General features: G+C 45.4%; 1 protein-coding gene across 9 annotated transcripts in view; it reads right to left on the minus strand.

Annotated features, from left to right (window-relative positions):
- SETDB1 (SET domain bifurcated histone lysine methyltransferase 1) overlaps positions 1-19,101 on the minus strand; it is a 30,832-nt gene that overhangs the window by 2,999 nt on the left and 8,732 nt on the right. For 2 of the 9 annotated variants that reach the window (XM_008264468.4, XM_002715576.5), the window contains exons 4-16: positions 17,967-18,001; positions 17,129-17,228; positions 16,270-16,395; positions 15,903-16,104; positions 15,344-15,417; positions 14,414-14,604; positions 11,549-11,678; positions 9,721-9,877; positions 9,465-9,623; positions 7,903-8,544; positions 7,123-7,239; positions 2,269-2,438; positions 778-1,394 (exon numbers count right to left, since the gene is read on the minus strand). In XM_008264468.4, coding sequence (XP_008262690.1) covers positions 778-1,394; positions 2,269-2,438; positions 7,123-7,239; positions 7,903-8,544; positions 9,465-9,623; positions 9,721-9,877; positions 11,549-11,678; positions 14,414-14,604; positions 15,344-15,417; positions 15,903-16,104; positions 16,270-16,395; positions 17,129-17,228; positions 17,967-18,001 — 2,720 coding nt within the window. The remainder of the gene's footprint in view (positions 1-777; positions 1,395-2,268; positions 2,439-7,122; positions 7,240-7,902; positions 8,545-9,464; positions 9,624-9,720; positions 9,878-11,548; positions 11,679-14,413; positions 14,605-15,343; positions 15,418-15,902; positions 16,105-16,269; positions 16,396-17,128; positions 17,229-17,966; positions 18,002-19,101) is intronic. The other 7 variants (XM_008264469.4, XM_070077716.1, XM_070077717.1 and 4 more) reach the window with 5 other exon arrangements.

Consider the following 19,101-nt stretch of genomic DNA (forward strand, 5'->3'; position numbering starts at 1 on the left):
AAGAGGGTGAGAGAGAGAGAGCCTCCATTCACTGGATAACTCCCATATGGGTGGCAGGGGCCCAAATACTTGGGCCATTATCCGCTTTCTCACACACATTCGCAGGGAGCTGGATCAGAAGCAGAGAATCTGGAACTAGAACCAGCACTCTGAAGTGGTATGCTGGTGTTGTAAGTGGTGACTTAACCTGCTGCGCCACAATGCTGGCCCCTAAAATCAGTTTTGGTTTCTGTAGCAGAAGGAAGCAATGACATATATAACTTGAAATGCCATTTAATTAAAAAAAAAATCACTTAGAGAAATCCTTTATTTTGGAATGAATCATATATCCTCTGATCCCCAACCAAGTAAATCCTAAAAGAATTTGGTTCTTTAAACTTTTTTTTTTTTTTTTTTTTTTTTTTTTGGACAGGCAGAGTTAGACAGTGAGAGAGAGAGAGACAGAGAAAGGTCTTCCTTTTCCTTTGGTTCACCCCCCAAATGGCTGCCACGGCTGGTGTGCTGCACCGACCGGAAGCCAGGAGTCAGGTGCTTCCTCCTGGTCTCCCACACGGGTGCAGGGCCCAAGCACCTGGTTCATCCTCCACTGCACTCCCGGGCCACAGCAGAGAGCTGGACTGGAAGGAGCAACCGGGACCAGAACCCGGAGTGCTGGCACCGCCGGCCTCTTTAAACACATTCTAGAAATGTGCTGAGTAAAGGGGGAAATAGGTTTCCAAAGAAATACCCGTCAAGTAAGTTAGGTTACTAACATCAACACTAACAGCTACTGCTTACCTCCTTCTTGGTCTGCTTGACGTCCCCCTCGTCCTTGATGCCCAGTGCCGAGGCGGTGGCTTTCTCAGCTTCCCCTCGGCCTCCCCCAGCGCTACCTTCACCAGTCTTGAAGGAGGAGCGGCTATCAGAGTCAAAAGCACCGTCACTGATACTATTGCAGCTCAGCCACGAGGCCACCTTGTTCTTGGGTGTCTCCTCGGAGGAAGGTGGGTTGCAGACACCTACAGGGACTGAGGGAGGGACAGGCATATGTGGTGGCCCAAGGTCTGGGGGACGGGAGTCTTTGGCAGCCATCTCAGACAGTCCATTTTCCTTCTGGCCTCGGGTCTGCCTCCGGGTAGCATAGCTGCGCCACACTGAGCTGGTGCTGAAGTCCTCATCCTTACAGAAGTTGTCATCTGAGCTATCATCATTGGACTCCTCAGCATCCTCTGTACCACTGTTACCATCTTCCTGGTCCTTTAAGTCTACACCACTGCTGTCAGAGGAACAGGGGGCATCACTCTCATATCCTTCCTTGAAGTTCTCCACGCTCTCGATATGGTCCAGATTTGCAAAGTATTCATCACCCATTTCCAAGCCTTCCTTGTCTGCAAAGTCATCTGTCAGGATCTTGCCTGAGGAAGAGAATTAAAGGCTTTCTAGGGTTATGGGGCCCTTTTGGAAAGATTAAGTGTCCATCCACCCACACCCAGTGCTCCAGCACAGAGGTAAAATGCCTACATTTTGGTCTCTTGTGTCTCTCTTCGATGATACCTCCTTTACTGTAGCTTTAATCTTGTCCTCTCTGTCCTCCCATTTCCTCCTCTTCTTTTTTTTATTTTTATTTTTTGACAGGCAGAGTGGACAGTGAGAGAGAGACAGAGAGAAAGGTCTTCCTTTGCCGTTGGTTCACCCTCCAATGGCCGCCGCGGCTGGCATGCTGCGGCCGGCGCACCGCGCTGATCCGATGGCAGGAGCCAGGAGCTTCTCCTGGTCTCCCATGGGGTGCAGGGCCCAAGCACCTGGGCCATCCTCCACTGCACTCCCTGGCCACAGCAGAAAGCTGGCCTGGAAGAGGGGCAACCGGGACAGAATCCGGCGCCCCGACCGGGACTAGAACCCGGTGTGCCAGCGCTGCTAGGCGGAGGATTAGCCTAGTGAGCCGCGGCGCCGGCCCATTTCCTCCTCTTTAACAACAGTTCTCAGCCATGCTAAAAAAAAAAATCTTTGGGTGGAGAAACGTGGGAGGACAATACATTGGACTCTGCAATCATGTCTCTCCCCTGGAACATCATCACGTCTAAAACATTACCCCTTTTTTATTTCTGTCTTTCCAAAGCCCTGTGTCCCTCTCTGTGAACCTCCACAGGTTCTCTACAGAAGCGAGCCCTGGCTCCTCTCTCTCTCAGTTCACATGTCCAGCACATTATTCGTAAGCTCAACTTGCATCTGGTTCATTTCCCCACCACATCCCAGACCCAGGAAACAACCTTTATATCCATCACCAACCTGCATAAATACAAACAAAAGAGCCTTTGGCAATGTCATCCAAGCAGCGGATACCCCAGCCCTTGTTCTGTGTCTTGAATAGCTGTAGGCGAACCTGTAGTCCATGCTGCACCAACCGGTTTGTGCACATGTTTGGGTCACATTTGCAGCGTTTGTTACACTCATATACCCTGGGAGATTAGAAAGATCAACCATGAGATGAGCAATAGAAACGCACAAAACAGTTATAATTCTTAAGCTATCATTACTTACAATGTGTCCTGGGTAAAGATTAAAAATTAGGTAATGATCTGAGTGGATTTACTGAACTGTCTATGCTGTTTCATTTATTTGGGAATATAGCTCACAGAAATAACTTAGAAGGGAATTAACGATGTTTATAGCAGTGTTCTAATAGTGAATGCCAGAATTCCTAACACCTGGAAAGAGGCTAAGAAAACCATGACGTGAATACAGATTACAGAGCCACTAAAATAAGTATATAGAGTCCGTCAATTTTCAGAAAAAAGATGCATAAAGATACGTAAGAAAAGCAGAGGCTGATATACTGATTTTATATATATATATATATATCAATATATATATATTATACACACACACATATAATGTCTAAAGAGAAAAGAGAAGGTGGTATGGATGTTTATGGGGACTTTTCTTTGGTAAAGTTGGTTTTCATCATATCATTCAGTAAACACTTATTAAATAATAATAGTTGTGCTAGACACTGGGAATAATCAAAGAGGTCATAATCTCTACCTTAAAGGAATTAATCAGTTGAAGAATTTAACAACTTAATTACTTTTAAAACAAACTATTAAAGTTAATCAGAGGGATCTAGCAAATATGAACATTAAAGGAAGAAAACAGCTATGCTGATAAGACTGGAAATGTTACGGGTACCAATGCTTCTGCTTGATTTGCTTTGCTCACTGTTAGGATTATACTTCTTGGTATAAATTGCAGGGAGACATTTACTTTTGGGAAGAGGATAATAAAACAATTTCTTGGCTAATGACATTAGTCACATCCTTCTGGATAAAGACAGTAAGAGCAGTTCTACTTACTGAACATACACTTTGTTTTGTTGCTATGTAAATTGCATAATTTACACTCTCTTATTCTATCTATCTTCAAAGCAGTGCTATAATGGTATTTTTTAAAAGTTTTTAAAGAAGATTTTCAAAGTATAATATACATAAGAAAAATATACAGAAAAGTTCATAGTCAATGGATTTTCAGACTAAACATACTGTGTTAACCAGCACCAGATAAAGAAAGAGTCTGTTAGGTCATTTAAAACCCTTTGGGGATAGAGTGTGGGTGTCAGTATTAATATCTCCTATTTATAGCTGATAACAGGATTAGCTCCAAAGTGGAAGACCAGAACCTGAACTCAGGTCTAATTACTTTTTTTTTTTTTTTTTTTTTTTGACAGGCAGAGTGGACAGTGAGAGAGTGACAGAGAGAAAGGTCTTCCTTTACCGTTGGGTCACCCTCCAATGGCCACTGCGGCTGGCGCACCGTGCTGATCTGAAGGCAGGAGCCAGGTGTTTCTCCTGGTCTCCCATGTGGGTGCAGGGCCCAAGCACTTGGGCCATCCTCCACTGCCTTCCCGGGCCATAGCAGAGAGCTGGCCTGGAAGAGGGGCAACCAGGACAGAATCTGGCGCCCCGACTGGGACTAGAACTCGGTGTGCTGGTGCCGCAAGGCAGAAGATTAGCCTATTGAGCCACGGCGCCAGCCCTAATTACTACCAATAACTCTTCAGAGTAGTAATGCTAAGTATCTTTCATTCCTTTTGTGGAACCATTACCATGTGCCAGACACTGGGTAAGCTAGCTCCTGTGATACAATGGTGAACAAGACAGAGCCTCTGCCTTCTAATGGAAAAGAGAAAATCCAGTCAACAAATGAAATTGTCATAAATGCTATAAAGAACACACACATGAAGTTCAGTGAGAGAATTAAGGGGGTGAAACTTAGATTTAGAGTGACCAGGGAAGATGTTTCTGAGGAGGTGAGTTTAAAACTGAGAGCTCAAGGTTAAAGAACAGTGGAAGGATGCCAAGAAGAGGGCACAGCATGTACAAAGGCCCCAGAGGCAGGCGGGACACATGGGGTGAACTGAATCCAGGAACCTTGAAGAACATCAGCGTAGCTGGAGCAACTCTGGAAGGAGTGAGGATGGGGGAGGGGAGGTAGTACAGGATTTTATAACCCACGGTTAAGAGAATAAAATTCCAAATGCAGTGGGAAGCTATTTAAGAGTTTTTAAGCAGGGGAGTAACATTGTGGTTATTAAAAAATTTTATGCATTAAACATGTAAAAAAGATGTAATGAACACCATGTAATTACCAGCATTATGAAATCTAAGCATTATTGTAAGATACAGAATTTAAAATTAAAATATAAAGGGGCTGCTGCCTGCAGCGCTGGCATCCCTTATGGGTGTTGGTTCAAAACCCGGCTACTCCACTTCTGATCCAGCTCTCTGCTATGGCCCTCGACAGCAGAAGACAGCCCAAGTGCTACCCACGTGGGAGACCTGAAGCAGCTCCTGACTTTGGAGAGGTGCAGCTCTGGCTGTTGCGGCCATTTGGGGATCTTCTTTGGATCTTCCATCCAACCAGTGGATAGAAGCTCTCTCTCTCTCTGCCTTTGCTTCTCTGTAACTCTTTCAAATCAATCCATTAAAAAAAAAAAAAAAAAAACCAGTAATCTAAAATTAGTAACTGTCTTTCCCTTGCTTAGCTGTCTATATATTTCACACAAATTCACCCCGTCTCCGCAGTAGTCTCAATCTCCTCTGAGATCCCTGCTCTCCTGCACTGGCACTGGCTATAGGCTGTCAGCTGGATGTCCTCCTTCCCCCCACTATCATCTGGGGGGATTTCCTATGCTCCTCTTTTGAGTTGTACTCTGTGTCCCCTGAACTGTATACCTCCCTCTTCTTGGGTTTTTCTCCTCATTTTGGTAAATATGGCCAGTAACTTTTTCTTCCCTTCCTTTTGTTAGTACTTTTTGAAAAGAAAAATAATGAACAACTTTACAGTGCATCTAAAAAATATCCTTAGCCTATTTTAACAATTGAGTTTAGAATTCTATGTTGGAAATAATTTTCCTTTGGAATTTTGAATAATTAATTGCCCTCTAGCTTCCTGTGTTATTTTGGAAAGGCTAGAATTTCAAACTTTTTTAAGATTTATTTATTTATTTGAAAGACAAAGTTACAGAGAGGCAGAGGCAGAGGCAGAGAGGTCTTCTATTCACTGGTTCACTCCCCAAATAGCCACAATAGCTGGAGCTGGACCAATCCAAAGCCAGGAGTCAGTAGCTTCTTCCAGGTCTCCCACGCAGGTGCAGGGCCCGAGACCTTGGGCCGTGTTCCACTGCTTTTGCAGGCCATAGCAGAGAGCCGGATCAGAAGTGTAGCAGCCAGGATCTGAACCAGCGCCCATATGGGATGTTGGCAATGCAAGCAGCGGCTTTACCCGCTACACCACAGCGCTGGCCCCCAAATCTATTTTTTAATGTGGTCTATTTCACTCTTCTAGAGGCTTTTAGGATTTGTTCTTTATCCTCAGTGTTCTCATTTTTTTCCTATCTCAGTGGAATTTATTTACACTTATTATGCTAAGACCTCATTGGCCCTTTAAATTGGGAATTACACACTTTTCAATTATGACCAAATTTCTAAACTATTTAATCAATGCTTTTCTCCTCTTCTGTTAATTATATATCTGCACACTGGATCTGTTAGTCACATGTTCATATACACCAACTTACCACGACACCTCCTTCTCTTCTGTTGTCTGTCCTTTCTCTGACCTGTCCTTCTCTGTCTCTCATGCTGCCTCACCTCCTCTGCTCACCCACCCAATGTTGGAGCACCCAGGGCTTATTCCTGGGCCTCCTTCTCTATTGTCAACATTCTCTCCAGGGGAACACGTGCAAGCTTTAAATATTACATTTGTGCTGATAATCACTAAACCTTTTTGTCCAGCTCCCATACCTCTTTCCAGAAAATTCCATTGCCTCTTGACATTTCCACTTAGATTCCCCAAGAAGTTTCTAAAATTTAAGATGACCAAAACAAAAGCTGAATTTCACTCAAATTTCAACTCATTTGTCCTGACACCCATCCTTCAGTAAAAGGTGACAACATCTACTTAGTTGTTCAAGCAAATTTAGAAATTGTCCTTGATTCCATTCCTTCCCTCCTATGCCAGTCCATCTACCAAGTTCTGTAGCTCACCTCCTAAGGCATCCCAAATCTTTCATCTCCACTGCCACCTTCATTCTAGTATAAACTCCACTCACTACTACCTTTCCCTTGCCTATATTCCTGTAATCATCCCCTAACCTGTCTTGCAAATCCTGCTTTTGTTGCCCTAAGAAATATGCTCTGCAAAGGAGCCAGAGTCACCCTGAAAAGGCAGATCACATCACTTGCCTGCTTAAAATCCTCCAAAATCCTTCTTACTGTACCATAAACTTGATTCTAATTTTTTATTCTAGCTTACAAAGCCCTATATAATCAAATCCCTGCTTACTTCTTTGAACACATTTCACTTGCTATAGTAAATCACACTTGGTTAATGCATTCATACAGCTATGAAATTAAGATCATTTCCCACAACAAGAAATTACTAGATACTACTCAATCATTCTATATTCTCATTTCAAAGAAAGCCAAAAGAAAAAACATGCTATATAAATTTAAAATTAATAAAATATCTGTTTCTGTATTCTATTTTTTGTTCCAATTTTTATATTTCTGATGGTTCCTTTAAGCACAGAAAAATAAGAAAATGCTCTTCAATCTCTGAGGTAGCCAATCCCCTGACACTTACCCTGTGGGCAGACACTCTTCTAGTCTCTTGTACTGGTAGCCAGAGTTAGGGTTGATCTGACCCCCTGGGGTACAAGCAGTAGCCTGGATAGTTAGCTGATGGCAGACACACTTAGACCTGTGTAAGAAGGATATGACAACTACAGTGTTGAGAAATAATAAAAGGATGGAGATGTAGTAATAAATTTCTTTTTTTCTCAGAGTACCAACAGAGAAAGACAAGGAGATAGAATGAAACAAACAGGCAGAGTGAGAATAAAACAGAGACAGAACGAAACAAAGTGGCAACTGGAAGTATGATGGAGAGAAACAGGAAAAGGGGGAGAATCAGAGAAGCAAACAGGGACCAGCAGGATGGCACAGAGAGTCAAGCTGCCGCCAGCATTCCATTTCAGAGCTGCTCCATTTCCAGTCCAGCTCCCTGATAGTACACCAAGATGGAGTTCCTGGCTCCTGGCTGTTACCTGGTCGAGCCCCAGCTACTGCAGCCATTTTGGGAGTTAACTAGATGGAAGTTCTCTCCTCTGTCACCCTTCCTTTTAAATAAATAAATAAATCAGAAACAACATAAAGCACAGGTACCCGGGGTTACTCACTGGGGCCTGTTGGACTTCAGTCTCCCTACCTCACAGCTTTCATGGTGGCCTTAAGGCTGGAGTTCCTGCTGAGGAAGGAGGTGAAGGGAGGTGGAGAAAGCAATACCGACAGAAAGCAAAAGAAGTGAAAAGAAAGGCAACCACAAGAAACTGTGGCAGGAGCAGCAATTCCTCCACCAACTCACTTGTCCCGACACCCATCCTTGCAGTCGCAGCCGACCAGAAACTCAGGGCCCGTGTTAATGAAAACACCCTTGCCAGGGATCCGTTCCTTGCTGTAGGCCACCTGTGGTGGAGGAGTTGTGTCAATCTCATTGACACAGGATAGGGGAACATCTTCCTTCCCGTAGGTGATGTCCAAGATATAGTAAAAAGGTTTATAGGGCTGAAACTTCCGGTCCACAAGAACATATGGATCTAAACAGAACATCTCCAGAAAGAGGAAGTCACAGCCAGTCTCAAAAAGGTAGCGTTCAATCTCCTGCATTGTCCGAAGGCAGAGGCCGCAGGGTGTCTTATAGATAACATGAAAGCCCATTTTGCGATTAACCCGGCGCCGGGCTGTCATTCGCCGGAAGTCGTACAGTAGTGGGACCAGCAGAGGGTTCTTGCCCCGGTACTGCTCATTCCTCATAGGTCTGATCCGAGACAGACAAGTATAGCTGCAGACGTGAGGTAAGTAGAAAAGCTTCTCCATGGGGGCACGGTAGGAGGGCTCTGCAGGGGCCCGCTCCAGCATACCATGGAAGGCTGGGGGTGCTGGGGGTGCTGGGGGTGCTGGAGGAGCCGGGGGTGCTGGGGCAGAGGCTGATGAACCTAAAGGTGACCTGCAAATGAGATGCAAAAGATGAGGTAAGAAGGCAACCAGGGTGTTCGTACTGTATAAATACCCCTCCAGCTCGCGAAGCCATTTCTTTCATCTTTTAAGTAGCTGTGCCCTTAACACTAATGATGACACAAGAAAGTCAGATCTTGCCTTGCCGTAACAAACCTGAATAATGAAAATTGGTTACTTGTCACTGACTGATAGCTATCTCTCTCTCTTTCAACAGTACACCTTTTCCTAAAATGTATTTGCCCGTGAATTATGGAAGAAGAAGTCAGTCTTCTACCAAAGTCCTTAATAGCTCCTAGGATTCAAGGAAAGAGACTACAGTATTTTCTTTCTATTACAGCAATGATAGCAAGAAGTTTAACAAACAGGCTGAAATTGTGATGCTGTGGGTTAAGCCACCACCTGTGACACTGGCATCCACTATCAGAGCACCAGTTAAGAGTCCCAGCTGCTCTGTTGGTGATCCAGCCCCCTGCTAACACATCTAGGAAGGCACTGGCAGATATCCTAAGTGTCTGGGCCCTTGCCACCAACATGGGAGGCCAGGATGGAGTTGCTGGCTTCTGGTGATAGCTTGGCCCAACCCAGGCCATTGGGGGAGTAAATCAACAGATGAAAGATCCTTCCCCTTTTGTTTTCTCTCTGTAGCTATCTTTCAAACAACTAAATAAGTAAATCTTTAAAAAAGAAAACACAAGTTTTATTAAAAGCCTACTGGTGATTACATATTTCCAGGTACCAAGTTCCTAATTCAATTATTCTTACTTTCTAAAAAGCTTCTAAAGCGAAAGCTTCCTTTTTAAGTCCAAACTCCTTACCATCACACCCTTAACCTAACCCCCTTGGAGCCAAGGACTTTCTACTCAGCTCATATCGCCAACCTGCCCCCTGACAACCCAAGCTTTTTCTCACCTATACGTCTGGTTGACTGCAGGTTTCCCACCAGGGGCACTTTCACTGAGTGCAGGGGATGTAGGGGAGGAATGACCAGAGCCCACAGATCCTGGTCGAAAGGATGTGCTCTTTTTGGCTACCTGCTTCCGTGATTGAGCAAGCTGGCTTTCCAAGCTTCTAGGAGATTCGAGAATAGATCATATAGTAAGGGATGCAGGAAATGTAATATGAAAGAAACTGAAGGAAAAAAAAAAAAACAAGAAATAGCACTCACTCAGCGTCACCTGCTTGAGGCGACAGAGGTGAAGTAGGTGGGATGGGTGGGGCAGGTGGGGCTGTAGGCTGTGGGGGCTCCATTGGCTTGAATTGGGTCCCAGTACTGGTCAGATCCTGTGTATACTGGACAACAGGGCCTTTACTTCTCACCGCACCTACAGGAAAAAGGAAACTGATCGCTGAGAGGATGAAAGCTGTGTGACTTGTTCTCATTCACACACCTGATTCTCAACTTATACAGTACAAAAAGCAGCAATGGAAACATTAAGGGGCCAGTGTTGTGGCGTAGCAGGTAAAGTCACCGCCTCTGCAGTGTTGGCATTTCATATGGGTGCCAGTATCAAGACCCGGCTGCTCCACTTCCAATGCAGCTCTCTGCAATGGCCTGGGAAAGCAGTAGAAGATGGCCCAAGTCCTTGGGCCCCTACATGCACATGGGAGACCTGGAGGAAGCTCCTGGCTCCTGGCTTCAGATCAGCACAGCTCTGGCCGTTGCAGCCAATTAGGGAGTGAAACAGCGGATGGAAGACCTCTCTCTCTCTCTCTCTCTGCCTCTCCTTCTCTTTCTAACTCTGACTTTCAAATAAATAAATAAATATTAAAAAAAGAAACATTAAATGTATATGAAGACTCAATTCCCATATACCGTGACTGGAGATGCTAGTATATTGCTGGTTTTTTTTTTTTTTTTTTTTTTTTTTAAATTTTTTTTTGACAGGCAGAGTAGACAGTGAGAGAGAGACAGAGAGAAAGGTCTTCCTTTGCCGTTGGTTCACCCTCCAACGGCCGCAGCAGCCGGCGCACCGCGCTGATCCGATGGCAGGAGCCAGGTACTTATCCTGGTCTCCCATGGGGTGCAGGGCCCAAGCACCTGGGCCATCCTCCACTGCACTCCCTGGCCACAGCAGAGAGCTGGCCTGGAAGAGGGGCAACCGGGACTAGAACCCGGTGTGCCAGCGCCGCAAGGCAGAGGATTAGCCTAGTGAGCCGCGGTGCCGGCTTTTTTTTTTTTTTTTTAAATTTTGACAGGCAGAGTGGACAGTGAGAGAGTGAGAGAGTGAGAGAGAGAGAGAGAGAGAAAGGTCTTCCTTTTGCCGTTGGTTCACCCTCCAATGGCCGCCACAGCCGGCGCGCTACAGCCAGTGCATCACGCTGATCTGAAACCAGGAGCCAGGTGCTTCTCCTGGTCTCCCATGTGGGTGCAGGGCCCAAGCACTTGGGCCATCCTCCACTGCCTTCCCGGGCCATAGCAGAGAGCTGGCCTGGAAGAGCGGCAACCGGGACAGAATCCGGCGCCCCGACCGGGACTAGAACCTGGTGTGCTGGCACCGCAAGGCAGAGGATTAGCCTATTGAGCCATGGCGCCGGCCAGTATATTGCTGTTTTTGTACTTAAATAATACTTTTAATCTTCCTGCCTCAGGCAATTTACATCATTTATTAATTATGTCACACTTTAAAAAATTATTTTTGACCAAACAGCATTGGTGGAAGAGGAAATCAGATATTGCGGGAACACAGGGAAACAAAAGCAAAAACTACAAACAATACTCAAAGCAGACAATTATATAGAGTGCTAACTGCTACATCCTAACCTAAGAAAACTTCATCAGACTTTCACGTGATTGTTTAGGATGAATCAGAGCCACAGCATATGGAGGGAGCACCACAAATCCATCAACACTACTGGAAACAACTCAGGGCACACATCCTGTGTTTCCACTGAGTCTGCAGTGCCACCACAGTGAACAAAGGGTAGCCACAGTATATGGTCTCCTTTGCTGTCTGGCTGTATCTTCCCTCCCCTGGGTACCTCTCAGGACGTACCCATATTTGGACGTGTCCTGAACTGTCCCCCTTGCTTTTTTTCCAGTGCAGAGGCCGAAGATGTCTTCATGCTAAACATGGGCTCCAGCCGTGTAGAGCCTCGATAGATCCACTCACATCTTTTGTCATCCTGGGGAGACAGGAGAATGGGGGTGGGGGAGACAGGTTAAAGGTAGAATCTGTCCTGTCAGTTGTGGAGAATATTCCACCTACCTGGGAAATCTCCCCAGTGAACCCTGAATGCCCTATATTTTCAATAAACTTAGGTACCAGGTTCCATGACAGGTATCAGAAATAAAAAAGAATACACTCATTAAGAAATTATAGGGGCCGGCGCTGCGGCTCACTAGGCTAATCCTCTGCCTTGCAGCGCCGGCACACCGGGTTCCAGTCCCGGTCGGGGCGCCAGATTCTGTCCCGGTTGCCCCTCTTCCAGGCCAGCTCTCTGCTGTGGCCAGGGAGTGCAGTGGAGGATGGCCCAAGTGCTTGGGCCCTGCACCCACATGGGAGACCAGGATAAGTACCTGGCTCCTGGCTTGGGATCAGCGTGGTGCGCCGGCTGCAGCGCACTGGCCGCGGCGGCCATTGGAGGTTGAACCAACGGCAAAGGAAGACCTTTCTGGCCGGCGCCGCGGCTCACTAGGCTAATCCTCAGCCTAGCGGCGCCGGCACACCGGGTTCTAGTCCCGGTCGGGGCGCCGGATTCTGTCCCGGTTGCCCCTCTTCCAGGCCAGCCCTCTGCTGTGGCCAGGGAGTGCAGTGGAGGATGGCCCAGGTGCTTGGGCCCTGCACCCCATGGGAGACCAGGAGAAGCACCTGGCTCCTGGCTCCTGCCATCGGATCAGCGCGGTGCGCCAGCCGCAGCGCGCCGGCCGTGGCGGCCATTGGAGGGTGAACCAACGGCAAAGGAAGACCTTTCTCTCTGTCTGTCTGTCTCTCTCACTGTCCACTCTGCCTGTCAAAAAATAAAAAATAAAAAATAAAAAAAAGGAAGACCTTTCTGTCTCTCTCTCACTGTCCACTCTGCCTGTCAAAAAAAAAAAAAAAAAAAAAAAAGAAATTATAGGAAGGACAGATGACTGAGTGTTAAGAAGTATCGCAGTGGTTATAAGGCCTTAGGAACAAAAGGCTGAGATAACACAGAGAGAAGAAATCTAATTTTGAGGAGGGAAAAAGGATGAGCCTAAGAGATCTAAGACTTAAACTGAGCCTCGAAAGATCATCAAGAACTCCAGTTCCTCAATCCATCTTCTTTGTCCCATCATGCTACCAAAACCCTCACCCTGGAAAAGCTCTCTAAAAACATCAAAACTATGCATGGGTTGGTATCATAATTAAACTTAGGAAACTAATTTTTTTGCTATTTATTTTTTTATTTTTTTGACAGGCAGAGTGGACAGTGAGAGAGAGACAGAGAGAAAGGTCTTCCTTTGCTGTCAGTTCACCCTTCATTGGCCGCCGCAGCCGGCGCACCGTGCTGATGGGACAGCAGGAGCCAGGTGCTTCTCCTGGTCTCCCATGGGGTGCAGGACCCAAGCACTTGGGCCATCCTCCACTGCACTCCCGGGCCAAAGCAGAGAGCTGGCCTGGAAGAGGGGCAACCGGGACAGAATCCGGTACCCTGACTGGGATTAGAACCTGGTATGCCGGCGCCGCTAGGCGAAGGATTAGCCTATTGAGCCGCGGCGCCGGCCTGCTGTTTATTTTTTAAATATTTATTTATTTTCGAAGTCAGAGTTACCAAGAGAGACAGAGACAAAAAGAGATCTTCTACCAGCTGGTTCACTCCCCAAACAGCTGCAATGGCCAGCCCTGGCTAAGCCAAAAAAAGAAGCCAGGAGCTTCATCCAGGTTTTCCATGTAGGTGGCAGAGACCCAAACACTAGGGCCATCTTCTGCTGCTTTCCCCAGGCCATTAGCAGGGAGCTGTATTGGAAGTGGAGTAGCTGGGACATGAACTGGTGTGCAAAGGGGATGCCAACATTGCAAGTGGCACCTTTATACTCACTATATCACAACACTGGTCTTAGGAAACTAATTTTGAATAACCATCCATATAAAACCAAGAGAAAGGCAAAGTAAAATTTGACCAAAGACATGGAGAACAAATAAGAGGATAAGAAAGGAAAGCTGGGTTAGCACTATGGTGTAGGAGGTTCAGCCACTGCTTGTGACACTGGCATCCCTTACCAAAGTGCCAGCTTGAGTCCCATCTGCTCTGCTTCTGATCCAACTCCGCTAATGTACCTGGGAAAGCAGTGGAAGTGCTTGGGCCCTGCTACCATGTGGGAAACCAGGATGCAGCTCCCATTACCGGTTTCAGCCTGGCCCAGAATTGGCTATTGTGGCTAACTGGAGAATAAACCAATGGATGGAAGATTTTTCTCTCTCCTTCTGTCTCTGTTGCTCTTTCAAATAAATACATCTTCTGGGGCTGACACTGTGGTGTAGCAGGTAAAGCTGCTACCTGCAGTGTTGGCATTCCATATGGGTGGTGGTTCAAGTCCTAGTTGTTCCACTTCTGATCCAGCTCTCTGCTATGGCCTGGGAAAGCAGTAGAAGATGGCCCAAGTGCTTGGGCCCCTGTACCCGAGTGGGAGACCTGGAGGAAGCTCCTGGCTGCTGGCTTCAGATCGGAACAGCTTCGGCTGTTATGGCTGTCTGGGGAGTGAAAGCAGCAAATGGAAGACCTCTCTATAATTCTGCCTTTCAAATAAATAAATCTTAAAATAAATAAATAATAGATAAATCTTCCCCCCCAAAAAAAGAGGGAAGCTATGGAGTAACTATAAAATCATCTCATTATAGTTTCTTATGCCCCACCCCTTAGCCTCTTGTCTCCAGAATTCTAGGAAAGAACAGTACCAGGAAGAGGATCCTGACTAGGCTGCCGTCCACTTCCTCAACTCGTGACTTCCACCATGTGCCCTCCCACTCAGTCTTGATAAGCTGTCCACTCTTGAGCAGCACCATGGGTCGGTTGGGGTAGGCAGTGATATACTCCTCTATGAAGTCTCGGCAGGAGACGTCTTCTATGTCCTCCCAAGTCTTCTTCACTGTCCCAAGGAAGAAGCAGAGCTAAGAGAGGGCAGGCAGGCCATGTTGCAATAGGAAAAAATGGACAGCAAGGAGACATTTGGTATTTTTCAAGTAGGGAGGGAGAGAAAAAATAAAGGAAGAACCATAACCTCAAGGGAAGCAAAACCAAGACTAAGTACTGAACCTAATGAGTAAAGGTACATACAAATCAAGGAGTATCTGAACCGCCAGGCCAAATGCCTGCCCTGTATTTAGAGGACTCTGAATGTGTTTACCGCCATACTATGTGGAAACACAGCAGTGTCAGCTAACTCTTTTGTAAGTAAAAACAGAGGCTGTGGCAGGAGTCTGTTACTAAGCCAGAGTAGTGAGCATGGAGGACACTTAAAGCTCCATCTAGCACTGCTTCTATGGAAAGCACTGTACAGACTGCAGATTATACAGAAGACTAGCACAGAAGTGAAAAACTTCAAACCCACATCACTTAGAGGTGAAAGCAAAATCCATGTGTAATATGAGCAGCCCACCCAAAGTCAGTCATAATCTTCTAGTGTCTCACTCTTTGGCTACTAATATCCAGCCTTAGAGATAAACATTCAAACTGTACCTCCCAAAGGACATCAATCAAATTTATACTCTTTTGAGACTGAAGCATTCAAAACACTGGGACTTTTTTTTTAAAAACTGGGAATCTTAAGAAAAAACACAAAGTAGAGGAGAAAACAATAGAGCTAGGGAAGGTAGGAGGACACTCACATGGCCGGCAAATGGGATACAGTTCAGACTGTGTGACATAGGATGCGTAGCCATCATCGAAGAAAATGAGAAACCTGGAAAGGATGACTAGCGTTAGAAAGGTCTGGGGGCTATGACATTCCCCGGGACCAACGTGAGCTCCCAGGCCTCTGGATCATAGCAGGAACTACAGAGAACTACCACTTCCTTCCTTATAAGAGTTAGGAATTTTCTTTTAATCTAACCAATGCATCCCCACTTTTATAAAATCCACTTATTCTTGTTCCTCTAACATAGTCCTATGCTGCTAACCTTTTATCTCCATTTCTTGCTTCTACATGAATTTCCTATTCTCCTCATCATTTATCAATTTTGATTACTCTCCTAGTTTTTCTCCAAGTTTTCTCCTTAACAGAAAAATAAGAGGAAAAAGAAAAACAGTTCACTTATTTGGTTCCTCTGACAAAGAAAGAGAAAGGGTTTCTGGCCACTGGGGAGTAAGAACACAAAAGCTAATTGTGGGATCTAGAGGTGCTGTGCTCCTGGCCTCTACTCCCTTTATAATCCTCTGCCCAAGTACCTGAGCTTGTTTTTGACGTTTGGTGTTTCGGCTACAATGCCAGCATAGAGCCAGACCTGGTTCCCATCTTTGTACTTGGCCACCACTCGACTGCCCACGAACAGCTTGTCAGCGGGAGGGTGGTAATCATAGGCAATATGGTTCCCTGACAGCAGACTCTTTCCTTTGTTGTCAAATTTCACCTTGTACTTCTTCCCTGGCCCTGAGTACAAGGGAAAGAAACAAATTTTTTTAAAAAGCTGTCAGTTTCTGAGGAGCTTCTGGCTGCTCTGTAAGATACAAAGGCAAAGGCTGTAGGGAAAGGAAACAAACAGCATGGAGACCTGCAGGTGCCCTTGCAGCAGTGCTCCCTCTAGCTGGAACATACCGACCGTCTGGATGGCAATCAGGGTGCCTTTGTGCCACGTCTTGGTCCTCTTCTTGCCCAGAATCCGCATGCTGACTATCAGGTCACCATCTTTGCTCAGTTCACCCGACATCTGACTCAAGGTTCCTATGGAAGAAAGCAAGTTGTTTTAACCAGCTCCACCACAGGTCCAATATAAAAAATGGAAAGGTAAAAATGACAGTACAGTAATCAGGGAAAATGAGGCTATCTTTGATCCTTCGCCACTTTGGTGCTTCCCCTGGCCAAGGGCAGAAACACAGCACTGTACTAACAGGAGAAACTTGAATAACAAAAGTACACAGGTAATTCAAGAATGTCTCACCTAAACGTAATGTTCCCAATTTCTTAACAGTAGAAATAAGGCCACTCATTAGATACTAAGTAGCATCTATAAAACATTTTCCTGGGTGATATCTATGAATAGCCCATTCTATAAAGCTTCCCTCAGATCTCTATGCGAGTCCAATTTACTCTCCCCCCCCCCAAATCTACATGTTGAAGAAGTAAACAAGGGCTTGGAAAATGCCTAAATGTAAAAAAATAAAAAGATATTAAGATAAAACCATCACAGACTAGAAAACCAGCATCAGCATAATTGGGACCTGACAAGTACTGAGGACAGTAAGTCTGGCATATCACAACCAGCTGATCAAAAACACTTTAAGTGATAACAAGGAAAAATAAAATCACATATAATCATATACTGACATGGCCATACAGCCAGCTTCTACTAACAGGTAACAAAGGATTCTGAAAATGCTAAAGCAAATCAATTTTATCTATTAAATCTCTACAGAAATTCACCTTCCATCTATACCAGATACTTCATGACCCTAACCTTTGTGTAGATCCTGGGAACTGCTCTTCTTGTTGACAGCATCCATGAACTTCTGGACATCTTGAGCTGATTTTCTTAAAGCAGCCATAGCTTCACGGAGCTACAGGGACGGTAATGAGGGAAACAAATTTTGTAGCATGAGTTAGAAATAACTTGAAAATAAAAAACCTAACTTTCAAAAAATAAAATGGAATGAGTTATGCATGGAATCTCAAGCAATATTGTCTTTTCTTATAAACCTTGTTCAGAAATCAACTTTAGGAAGATTTTGTAGACTAATCTCAAATAGCTGAACACTGCTAAATTTTATTTTCATACAGCACCAGTGTGTGCATCTCTTTTTTAAGGATTTATTTTATTTATTCGAAAGACAGAGTTACAGAGAGAGAGGCAAAGACAGAAGTCTTCCATCTGCTGGTTTATTCCCCACATGGTGAAGCTGCAATGGCCGGAGTTGAGCCAATCTGAAGCCAGGAGCCAGGAGCTTCCTCCGGTTCTCCCATGTGGGTGCAGGGGCCCAAGCACTTGGGCCATTCTCCACTGCTTTCCCAGGTATATTAGCAGAGAGCTAGATCAAAGTAGAGCAGTTAGGACTTGAACCAGTGCCCATATGAGGTGCCAGCGCTGCAGGCTGGGGCTTTAACCCACTGCACCACAGTGCCTGTCCATGTGTGCATCTCTTGTTAATACCTTTTTGGATTCTTATAACGTTTATTAGAGGACTAAAACTTACAGGGCTGATGACAGGGTGAACATGTCAATGGTTAAAATGACAGGATGGTCAGCCAAAAGTTCTTCCCACTTTCATACTCTCATCCCTCACTCTTCCATTACCCACCTTCTGATCTTTAGGAGTTCTGCTCCCAGCATCACCTACAGATGAAAAGAACTCTACTGAGTGTAAAAGACTTACAAGAATTTCCAAGAAATCAAGATCTAAGTTATTTAAAGAGTTATCATGGAGGCATTATCAATAATACTTGAAATATATATATAAGTACATATATATATATATATATATATATATAAGTACTCAACAGACTGGAAAGATTCACAATAAATGAATGACAGTGCTTACTTTTGGATAAGTTACTCGGACAGGTGTTGGTCCAGAGGATTTGCAGTTTTCATTCTGTATCTGAATTCTTACGACTAAAATCAATGCAATTTAAATAAAATGTGGAAAATGAATGAAGCAAAAATATTTATTCTTTTTTCCCCCAAAAGATTTATTTATTTATTTCAAAGGCAGAATGAGAGAGAGAGATTTTCCATCTGTTGGTTTACTCCCCAAATGGCCGTAATAGCCAGGGTTGGTCCAGGCCAAAGCCAGGTACCAGAACTCCACCCAGGTCTCCCATACGGGTTGCAGAGGCCTAAGTACTTTCCTAAGCAAATTAGCAGGGAGCTGCATTGGAAATTGAGCAAGAGGGACTTTGAATCAGTGCTCCAATATGAGATGCCAGCATCACAGGCAGCAGTTTAGCCTACTGTGCCACAATGCCAACCTCAAAATGCTTACTTTTTTCTTTTTTTTTTTGACAGGCAGAGTGGACAGTGAGAGAGAGAGAGAGAAAGGTCTTCCTTTTTGCCATTGGTTCACCCTCCAATGGCTGCTGCGGCCCCACCGCGCTGATCCAATGGCAGGAGCCAGGTACTTATCCTGGTCTCCCATGGGGTGCAGGGCCCAAGCACTTGGGCCATCCTCCACTGCACTCCCTGGCCACAGCAGAGAGCTGGCCTGGAAGAGGGGCAACCGGGACAGAATCTGGCGCCCCGACCGGGACTAGAACCCGGCGTACCAGCGCCGCAAGGCAGAGAATTAGCCTAGTGAGCTGCGGCTCCGGCCCTACTTTTTTTTTTTTTTTTTAAAGATTTATTTATTTATTTGAAAGGCAGAGTTACAGCAGAGGCAGACAGAAAAGTCTCCCACCCACTGGTTCACTCCCCAGATGACTGCAATAGCCAGAGCT

This window comes from Oryctolagus cuniculus, chromosome 7 (assembly GCF_964237555.1).
Source record: "Oryctolagus cuniculus chromosome 7, mOryCun1.1, whole genome shotgun sequence".
Taxonomy (NCBI): Eukaryota; Metazoa; Chordata; class Mammalia; order Lagomorpha; family Leporidae; genus Oryctolagus; species Oryctolagus cuniculus.